General features: G+C 45.8%; 1 protein-coding gene across 1 annotated transcript; it reads right to left on the bottom strand.

The window, feature by feature from the left end:
• Positions 1-995: 995 nt before the first annotated feature.
• Positions 996-2,186, bottom strand: LOC135389196 (uncharacterized). The gene has a single exon (XM_064619262.1). The coding sequence runs from the start codon at positions 2,184-2,186 to the stop codon at positions 996-998; it is 1,191 nt and encodes a 396-aa protein (XP_064475332.1).
• Positions 2,187-11,245: the final 9,059 nt, after the last annotated feature.

Below are 11,245 nucleotides of genomic sequence, written 5' to 3' on the forward strand. Positions count from 1 at the left end.
ACCCTAAGGGGTGTAAAAGGGGTGTGCCATGCTTGTATACTCCCTTTTCACACCCTCAAGTTTTCATTTAAGGATACCTGAGGGTGTAATTGAAAAACTTTGGGGTGTAATAGCCATATGTTACACTTTTTTGGCTGACGGTGTAAAAAGAGGGTGTAACTTGAGTGCAATCTGAGGAGGAACATGGTTTATTGTCATACACAGGCACAACATACAAAGTGAGCATAACAACTTGAATAGTTGAATAAAAAAATCACTGTAAAAGCGCATGATGCGGGTTCACTACAAGCCTTCCATCTGCGAGCTTATGGAGGTTTAACATGTCCTATCCAATGTCAAGGATGCTCACAACGAACTCCTCATCAGTTCTAGACATAATGAAAGCATGCAAATGCTCATCGAATTCAACTGTTAATAGCAATTTTACAAGCAAAAATAGCACTCCATTCACTACATAGATTCCCGATATTTCAGGAAATCGTGGCAGGTCATCAACAGGTATTTCTTTCACAATGACACAGCCTGCCGTCAGTGTCTGCCCATCAGTTGTAATGCTGCTCACATACTCTACAGATTCAGCAATTGCATTGTGCTGTGAGAGATAAGCCCTAAAGTTGTCAGGAGCACCCTGAATTGCAACCTTTCTTGTTCCTGTGGTAGCTCCGACATGGTCCATGTGAGGCTGAGACCACACATACATTTGGTACAACAGGTGTCGTCTTGCCAAAGTGAAAGCAGTGTTCTTGAAGTTACGAACCTTCCTGACAATGTCCTTGAAATATTGGCGTTTCGATTCATATCGCATACACCAGATGCCCACAAGAGGACCATACATCCTTAAAAATCTCGGATAATGCACAAGGTAATGCATTTTGCAAGGAAGCCGAGCGTGCGGAAGCAATGATGCAAAACTGTTCAGAAACAAATTAATGCAGCGCTCAAGGTAGGGAACATACACCAGTGGAATGCGTCTGGACATTATGACAGCAACGATTTCACGGAGTGAAAGGTACAACTGCCAAGCCTTCGTCATCATTGGGGATTCTGTTGCCTATGTACAATGTGAGATTCCTAAATAGACAAAACTTCTGTGATGCACTTCCCCTCATTACACCACCACTGGACAAGAACTTGGGTGAGACTGACTCAGGTTTGTTCTTTGCGTCACATTTGTCATATGCAAAGTTACGTATGCGCTCATTGAGTTCGTCGAGGCTGAAAAATCTCTTTGAAATAAGATTTGCTATGACATGACGCAAAACAAATGGCAGGACACCCTCGTGCAAGTCATGCATGATATCTGGGGGAAGGTGCTCTGTGGGGTGGAACCCACTGAAATGCAATGCACTGGGTGCTTTTATCCCAAAAAGCGGCAACGTTGCCACTCCGCCTTTCAACATGTCCAAGTGGTAATGATGTAGTGACGGAGTGCGCAACACAAAGTCCTGCTCTCGATGCTTGCTGCTTATGTCGCTATGTAGCGCCATGCAGAACCTGCAGATGTGTCCATGATTGAAGCTGGCCTTGAACCCCCCAATACGATGACTTGAAAGGTTATCACCTGAGAGACAAAGCACACGGCCTTTGACGTTTCTGCCGTTCACACTTATTCCTTCTGTCTCCAAGCTTTCCACGTCCCGGTGCAGCAGTTCAAGTACCTTATCCATCCCATATTTTTCTATGTATTTCTCTTTGCATATGAGTGCCAAATGGATGTGCGCAACGTGTGTCCTCAGGTGAGCTGGTACATTGAAAACTGTGTAGTACACTGCCATGAGTTTGTGTTTTTGTTTCTGTGCTCCTATGGGGTTGCAAACTTCGAACTCGTCTGTGTAGAGATGGATACACAGCTTTTGGTGATCACCACAAAAATAGTCATGGACTCTAAAAGCGGTCCCATCAAATACCGACTTCAGCATGCTGTCACTGTCAGTGTGGTAACCTGTGAACGATGCAGTACACCATTCGAGGTAGCACTTCAGAACTTCCAAGACTTGCATGTACTGGTAGCTTGCACGTGCTCCACTTGCTTCATCTAGGGACACGTTGAGAGGTGAGACATAACTGAACATGTCCTCCCCAAAGCGCTCACGGCCAGCCTTTGTACGCAAGTGTGAAACTTCTCGATCAACATTCTCGGGAGACAGCTCTGAAAGCTGTGCTCCTAACTTGTGAAGCAGTGACATCGTGTCATCTGCAATCCCATTTATGGTAGACTCCGGAAGTTTTTTCCCCTCTTTCCACTTGAGTAACAACTGGGCAAAGTTTTTCCCTAGACTGTCCTCCGCTGCTGCTTCCAAGGCTCTGCTGCTTGTACTTGGAGTGCTGTGTGCTACTTCGGCTTCACTCTCCTGTTCCAGAGGGCTGATGCTTCTGCCAACATTCTCATACTCACTTGCGTTGTGTCAACACTTTGAGGAACATAAGGATGCGGAATACTTGCGGGCACATTCTGTGGGTTCTCATCACTGTGTCTCGTGAGGATGTGACGACGAAAGGAAGGGAATGACTCAAATGTGACGCAACAGTTTCCCAAATCACATTTCCAATTCAGCTCGTGCCCGTGGGATGACCTTACGTGACGCAGGAGCGATTTCAGAGTGAAAGCCCTGTGACGACAACGGGGACACCGGAAGTGCCTGACTGGAGGCATCTGTAATATGACGACATTGGTATGTTAGACCACAGCACAGAGCACTTCACGAGGAGAGCAGCAAAAGGAAACCGGAGGGTGTCTTTGTGGCACTGTGTTCGAAACAGATGCTACCTTTGACGGAGCACCTGCTTGTAACTCAAGTAGCAGAGCGTCTCTTTTTCTTTTATCGCTCTCGTTGTGAAGCGCTATGTACTGCGCCAAGCACACTGTAAAATATTTATTTATTTAGATATACTACAAACCGCACAAAGGGTTCAAGTAAAATGGGCCATAACATTTCACTCAAAATGGCACTCAGAATGTTTTTCTTTTTAAACATAGATACACATACAAGCACATGCATACAAAAACAAACTGTGAAACATTTGGTCAGATTAGCATTAAAGGAATTTAACGTCGGTACGTACCCTACATATATGCAGCCGCGGTTCAGCGATGACATTGCCGGGTGAACAGCTACGCTGCTCATCTGAGTTCGCAGAGTCGCAACACCCTTCTCGGCCCGCGCGCTTTACAGCTTTAGTACAAAACCGATAACATAATCACAGACACACCGTGCACACCATTGAGCCTCCTGTTAAGTCCTGACCTCCTCATCATGAAGTATAGTTTCGGTTTAGCAACGGGAATTCCATTGTTTACTACTGCGTTAGAAGGATTAAAAACTTCGTGGAACAATTGGGCGTGCCCGTATATCTTGATTAAGCGATAGGCCGCAAAAGACGAAGGCTGGGCTTTTTTACTTGTTAATTCTTGCAGATAAATGCGAACAAGGCACTAGCGCCATTCACGACGGCGGCGGCCTCTTTATGTTGCTCGCTGCCGTGCATCCTTTTCAGTACAACCTCATGTAGAGGTGTGCGCCGCCGCGCCGGTGCGCCGCCTCCGAGTGCATAAGCATCGCCGCCGCCGCCGATGCAGAGGGATCGGCGCGGCGCCGCGGCGCCGCGGCGCCGATACCGCAAGGGCTGGCCGTGGCAAGAGCCCGTACACGTTCTTTGTATTGCTTAAATCCGAAATATAACTCTGCTTTTTCCGACAGACGTCCATTCAGAGCATGCTGGCAATAATTTGAACTTAAAAGCTTCGAAACTTAGTGCTTAAAAGACTATAAAACGACGGTATCGTGTTCACTCCGCACTTCTACATAACACTTACAGAAGCGGGACCAAGGCGGAGAAGGGTCACGCCGAGAGAAGCAGATCGGCGTTGCGCCGCCGAAGCCGGCACAAAAACAGAAGATGCGCCGCCGACGACAAAACTGCCCTCGGCGCACACCTCTAACCTCATGGTGATCGGCAGCGTAGCGCGGTTTTAGAATTTGTTTTTTCCATTACTGAAGTTTGTCATCGGCACTTCTGGCTTCAACAGTGCGCGATTACATCTTGCTGTTTTGTGCGCAATAGCCATGGCATCGGTGTCGTGCTTGGTTGTTGTCTCAAGCGCGGATATTGTACGAAAGTTCACGTTGAGTGACGCGCGTCTCAGCACGTTGAAAGCTGCAGTTCGAGAATGTTCATTGCTGTCGCCGGTGGTGAACGTAGACAAGGACAGATTTCAGGTAATAACATTGCACTTGAGACAGTTTTTCTAAGTTACAGTAAAACGTAGTATAAGTAGCATACTGTCACGGAACTCATTGTTTCATCAAGTCTTCGACGAAGTCTTCCAAAGGAACATAGACGTAGCGGATGAGGATCTCATCGCTGACAAGTCTCAAGTGTTTGTGTTGACTGCTGTGAGTTGCTTATTGCTTTCAAATACGTTGCATTATTAATGAAAGGGATGCGTTCATACGTAACACCAAGCCCTTCATGGTGTTTCATGTACAACTCACTTGCACGTAGTTTGTATTTCCGTCTTAATAGCGACTGATTTATGATGTAATTTGCCACGATGAGGCCATTTTTACTGTCACAGGTGCGTCCAACCGCAGTAAAACCTGAAACCATCCACTCATCTGGTGTTACTGAAAGGTCAGTGCCAGGCGGTTTAAACGTTTCCGTGCGAAAAAAAAAATATTTTAAATTTCCTTTCTTACAGTGGAGTCTGACTGAAAACAAAAGGAACACTTGTTACAACACTGCAAAGTATTTCATGATGAAATACTTTGAAATACATGACGGCACTCCGTGCGTGTGTGGGGCGCCCTTTCGCACCAGGGCTTGGGGCCTCTTGTCCGCCTAGACGGCCGCTTCAACGGAACAGCATACGTTAGAGTCATCGAAGATCATCTGCTCCCATACGTCCTTGACGGTCTCTTCCCTGACGGTGGTTGCTTTATTCTGCAGCAAGGCAAAAGCCCGGTTCACATGTCGTCGACTGTCCAGCGCAGACTAGACGATCTTGGTATCATGCAGCTTGAGTGGCACGCGTGCAGCCCGGATCTGAACGTGATTGAAAATATATGGGACATGATGAAATTCCGAATGTGCGAAAAGCGGGTGCCAATTCGGTCCAAGGACGCCTTATGGGAGGCGATAAATATGGAATGGACGTTCCTAAAGGAAGACGTAGTACTACACCTCGTGAGCCGGCTCTATCAATCGCTGCCAGACCGCACGTCCGCTGTGATCTCCGCGAACGGGGGCTTCACGCGGTACTAAATAAGATATGAATGAAGTGTCATTTGGCTCTTTCTTCCCTCTCTTGTTTCTACGTCAATATCATACGCTCTTATGTGCCAGCGCCCGTCATTACCAGACAAAATAAAAGGAAGACGAGAACGAAAAAGAGAAAAGAAACTGCATTAGCCAACTGTTGTCGCTCTGTGTCATTCCTGGTGAAAGGCTCCACGGGCATGCCCTTCTGGGGTAATTGCTGCAAACGCCACAGTAGGTCGCTGCCTGTGTTATGCCCTGCGCCCCCTCAAAATGAATGGACCTGTCCGCTCCCGCCAACTTCCGGCCGCCGCTAGGGTGGCGCGGCGCGGAGAAAAATGCCGCTCGCGTGTTCCGTGGAGTTTTAGCGCAAGCTGTAGTTCGTGTAGTTAAGCGCGTATAAAGGAACATAAGTGGAACATTTACATCAGTGATAAAACACGAAATGCCATTGTATACTGGTGTTGTAGCACCATTCGCGTGTACAGGACGACGTACGAGGGCCCACACGGGTCTTCCCTCTGCCTCTATAGCACCGCAGTAGTATTATCTGTATTATCTCTGCAGAGGTGTGGAGGAGCCAGTCCTCAACATCCCTGGAGTGATCGCTGCAAAACGTTGGAGGATCTCACTGGCGGAGGTGAAAACGGGGAGCTGGTATAGGAGGAGGAGAGCCTTTACTACTCTGTCGGGCATCCTTACGGATAACCGTGTTCCAGATCGAAGTTGCGCGGAGAAGGTGGTATCGAAGAGCACCTCGACATCCCGCTACACATGCTTTTGCTGTAGATAACGGAGTCATATATATATATATATATATATATACATACAGGGTGTCCACGCTAAGTGTGAACAGATTTTTTAAAAATATATATAACAGTTTTTCCAAGATGAAATCAATTGCAATATAGCATATGCTAAAGGGCACTCCCTAGCAGGGTATTAGCAAAGTCCAAAGGCAATGTCTTAATTAACTTTCATTATTTAACTTTTTAATTATAAAACCTACAAAGATGTCCCAATGAGAACATCTGTTCCTTTCGGTCACCTGATATCGTAGCCGTTTTCAGAACAAAAATCCGTTCGATAGATTGCCCGCAAAAAATTCGTGAAGGAACGCCATTTTTTCTCTTTATTTTGTTCATTGCGCTTCTTAGAAGGCGGGTCTTTCTTTCACCCCCAATGTGAGAGGGAGAAAGAGCACACTATCGCCTCTCGGCTCTCGCGTCCTGGAGAGAGATTAAAAGGAAACAGAAAATGCAACCCAAGATAAGGCCAGTTCCGATAGAGTCACCCGATACATTTGTTTTTGTTTTGTTTCCGCAAGTTAAAGCTCATCTTCAACGCATGAGGCGGCACTGTGCTCCTTCCCCCTCTCCCGTTGGGGATGAAGGAAATACGCGTCTTCTAAGAAGCGCAATGAACAAAATAAAGAAAAAATGGCGTTCCTTCACGAATTTTTTGCGGGCGATCTATCGAACGGATTTTTGTTCTGAAAACGGTTACGATATCAGGTGACCGAAAGGAACAGATGTTCTCATTGGGACAACTTTGTAGCTTTTATAATTAAAAAGTTAATTAATGAAAGTTAATTAAGACATTGCCTTTGGACTTTGCTAATGCCCGGCTAGGGAGTGCCCTTCAGCATATGCTATATTGCAATTGATTTCATCTTGGAAAAAGTGTTATATATATTTTTAAAAATCTGTTCACACTTGGCGTGGACACCCTGTATATATATATATATATATATCTTGAAAAGCTAGGTCGGACGGCTACGTAATTATAGTGAACATTGGGATAAATGGGAGACAGAAGACTAAAGTAGGGGAAGTAACAAAAAAGGGTTTATTAAAACTTGCAAGTTATAAAAGTGAGGGGCGATGTCTACGTTACGGCGGAAGCTCCGCCTTCTTCAGGACGAAATAGCTATTTAGCTAGGACGAAATAGCCTTTCCTGTTGAAGACAGCGCCCTGTCGAAACGTCGAATACCCCCTCTTAGTTTTTAATAAAGTCCCCGTTTTATACCTTTTCTGTAGAAGCACTGTCTCCACCCTTCTGATTCTTGTTGAATATCTTCATTTTTCGTGGTCAACAGCGTTCCTCTAATTCTACTTATACAGGGTGCTTCAGTTAAATCCCCGGGCTAAATAATTCGCGAACCGGTGCACCAATCGAATAACTTTCTTTTTTACAAGTATCTGTCCAATACCGCCTACAAGATGCGCACCGCGTGAATGAGCCGGAGGCGCTCATTATTTAAATAAAAATGCAAATGAGTTTCGTAAAAAAGCGTAACTTCTAAAGCAGGGCGCTGTCGGTATTAAAATGGGTACTACCCCTTTTGGGACCTTCAGTGGACACCTTTCAGAGAAAAATCTGCCACCGAAGCGGGTCATTTGTTGCAGTAATTAATTGGTTTCGGTTTACGTATTTTTGTCGCGGCTGGTCGCGGCGAAGCGCAAAAAGATGCTCTTTCACTCCCTTATCCATCAATGAATTACATCCTTACACCAATGAATTACACCAATGAATTACACCAATGAATAACGTCCTTTTGCGCTTCGCCGCGACCAGCCGCGACAAAAATACGTAAACCGAAACCAATTAATTACTGCAACAAATGACCCGCTTCGGTGGCAGATTTTCCTCTGAAAGGTGTCCACTGAAGGTCCCAAAAGGGGTAGTACCCATTTTAATACCGACAGCGGCCTGCTTTAGAAGTTACGCTTTTTTACGAAACTCATTTGCATTTTTATTTAAATAATGAGCGCCTCCCGCTCATTCACGCGGTGCGCATCTTGTAGGCGGTATTGGACAGATACTTGTAAAAAAGAAAGTTATTCGATTGGTGCACCGGTTCGAGAATTATTTAGCCCGGGGATTTAACTGAAACACCCTGTATATATATATATATGTTTATAAGTCCCAAACGTCGGCACACCAGCATTGGACAGCTGTTTCGGCCTTATTGGGCCTTCATCAGCAATGCGTAGGTGGGGGACGTTTGAGCGACTGGCGTCGGAAGGTCACGTGGAACAAAGAGCCTATGCTATTTTTCTTCACTTAATACTTTACTGGCTTCGCACTGGGCTTTCAGAGGTGCGTCACTCACCCTGACGGGAGGACATCACGTTCCACGTGACCTTCCGACGCCAGTTGCTCAAACGTCGCCCACCTACGCATTGCTGATGAAGGCCCAATAAGGCCGAAACAGCTGTCCAATGCTGGTGTGGCGACGTTTGGGACTTATAAACATATGTTCAACGTGCAGCCAAAGAGCCTATGCTATTTTTCTTCACTATATATATATATATATATATATATAGGGGAGAAAAGACACCAGAGACTGAAGTAGGGAGTAGGGGAAAGTTATATATTAAGCTGGCATTTAAGCTAAGGGTCTGGGGAAGTCTACGTTTCGGCGGAAGCTCCGCCTTCTTCGGGACTGAGACGAAAATCTATGTACAAGGTATTTTAAAAGGTTACAAAAGTGTCGTCACAGTTGGTACAATTCCACTGCGAGGCAGTCGTCAGTGAGTCATGTTCTGGAAGATTCCGGAAGGTTCCTGGGTCATCGACCGGGGAGATTACGTGTCAGGGCCTTGGGTCGCGCTCGTTGAAAATCTGTTGTCCGGGGTGTTCTTAGAGTCATTGTGTCCAGCTGTAAAGAAAAGAAGAAAAGAGGCAGCGGGCACTCCGAGGACATACAGAAAAAAAGTTATCCGGATATGCTTCTTACAGTTGATAGCACTCCTTTATCCTCATTTATTAGAGATTGGAATTTGTAGATCAAGTACGATTCGCGTTGCTCTCTGCAGCGATCGGATGTGAAATTTGACTCTAAAATAAAAAGTGTGACGTTATTAATGGAATGACCGGGTCGACTAAAATGGCGAGAAACCGGGAGGCTACCTTTTTTCGAAACATCTGATCGGTGGTTATTGAATCGAATCCTAAATGAATTTTTACTTTGACCTACATATTGCGCGGAGCATGTTGTACATTGAATGATATAAATAATGTTACTGGAGTTACAGTCAAAGTCGCCATTGATTTTAAGGGAGAAGTCGGAGTTTGTACTCTTGATCGCTACCGTGCTTTGCATTGATTTGCATATTTGGCATCTTTTACCATTGCATGGATGGCATCCCGCCGTGGGTGTTAATGGTTTGGGAACTTTGGAGTTGACTAGTCTATCTTGGAGGTTGCGGGCACGTCTGTAGGTAACTCGTGGCTTCTCGGCAAATATTTGTCGTGTCCGTTCAGATTGCAGAAGGATGCTATGGTGGTGGTGGAGGATACTGTTAATATTACCCGCGCCTGCACCAAAGGTAAGAACAAGGTTTAGGCGGTCGCCCTTGGGTTCGTCGTTGCGTCGTTGCCAAAGGCGACCGCGTAAACCTTGTTCTTACCTTTGGTGCAGGCGCGGGTAATATTAACAGTATCCTCCACCACCACCATAGCATCCTTCTGCAATCTGAACGGACACGACAAATATTTGCCGAGAAGCCACGAGTTACCTACAGACGTGCCCGCAACCTCCAAGATAGACTAGTCAACTCCAAAGTTCCCAAACCATTAACACCCACGGCGGGATGCCATCCATGCAATGGTAAAAGATGCCAAATATGCAAATCAATGCAAAGCACGGTAGCGATCAAGAGTACAAACTCCGACTTCTCCCTTAAAATCAATGGCGACTTTGACTGTAACTCCAGTAACATTATTTATATCATTCAATGTACAACATGCTCCGCGCAATATGTAGGTCAAAGTAAAAATTCATTTAGGATTCGATTCAATAACCACCGATCAGATGTTTCGAAAAAAGGTAGCCTCCCGGTTTCTCGCCATTTTAGTCGACCCGGTCATTCCATTAATAACGTCGCACTTTTTATTTTAGAGTCAAATTTCATATCCGATCGCTGCAGAGAGCAACGCGAATCGTACTTGATCTACAAATTCCAATCTCTAATAAATGAGGATAAAGGAGTGCTATCAACTGTAAGAAGCATATCCGGATAACTTTTTTTCTGTATGTCCTCGGAGTGCCCGCTGCCTCTTTTCTTCTTTTCTTTACAGCTGGACACAATGACTCTAAGAACACCCCGGACAACAGGTTTTCAACGAGTGCAACCCAAGGCTCTGACACGTAATCTCCCCGGCCGATGACCCAGGAACCTTCCGGAATCTTCCAGAACATGACTCACTGACGACTGCCTCGCAGTGGAATTGTACCAACTGTGACGACACTTTTGTAACCTTTTAAAAGACCTTGTACATAGATTTTCGTCTCAGTTCCGAAGAAGGCGGAGCTTCCGCCGAAACGTAGACTTCCCCAGACCCTTAGTCTAAATGTCAGCTTAATAAATAACTCTCCCCTACTCCCTACTTCAGTCTCTGGTGTCTTTTCTCCCCTATTGATATTCAACATCCTGGTCGTTCGAACCTAAATTTTGTAGCGTATATATATATATATATATATATATATATATATAGGGAGTGCACAATCAAATTATATATTGTTTCCCCTACATACTTCACTGGCTTTGCACGGGCTTTTCAGAGGTGTGTTAGCACTCCCTGATGGGAGGAATCACGGAATCACGGAGGAAACTGCGGCACAAAGGAGAGCCCAGTGGGAGAGAATGGGAAGGGGTGGCACCAGCTGTGGAAAGATTGGCGCTACAGAGTTCGAGAGAGAGATATCCGAGAAAATGCACACTACAGGAGGAGGCAGTGGCTTCATTGCTCCTGGGTCTGCTGCGCCAGTGGACATTGTATCCCTCCTGTCTGGAACCAATCAACGTGTCATGGCACACTAGTTGGCTGGGGCACGGTGACCGGCATCGCAGGAGGGCTTCCTGTGTCCTCCAGAGGTGAAGCGGCAGTGCCGATAGCTACTGCTGCTGTTGTAAGTGGTACATCATGTCATAATCAGAGCTGACAAATATGTCACGTCATGAAACTGAAGGCAATTATACC

This window comes from Ornithodoros turicata, chromosome 3, assembly GCF_037126465.1.
Source record: "Ornithodoros turicata isolate Travis chromosome 3, ASM3712646v1, whole genome shotgun sequence".
Lineage (NCBI taxonomy): Eukaryota > Metazoa > Arthropoda > Arachnida > Ixodida > Argasidae > Ornithodoros > Ornithodoros turicata.

Bases quoted from the DNA above. Each gene is read 5' to 3' on its own strand.
- LOC135389196 (XM_064619262.1), bottom strand. From the start codon at position 2,186: ATGTCACTGCTTCACAAGTTAGGAGCACAGCTTTCAGAGCTGTCTCCC.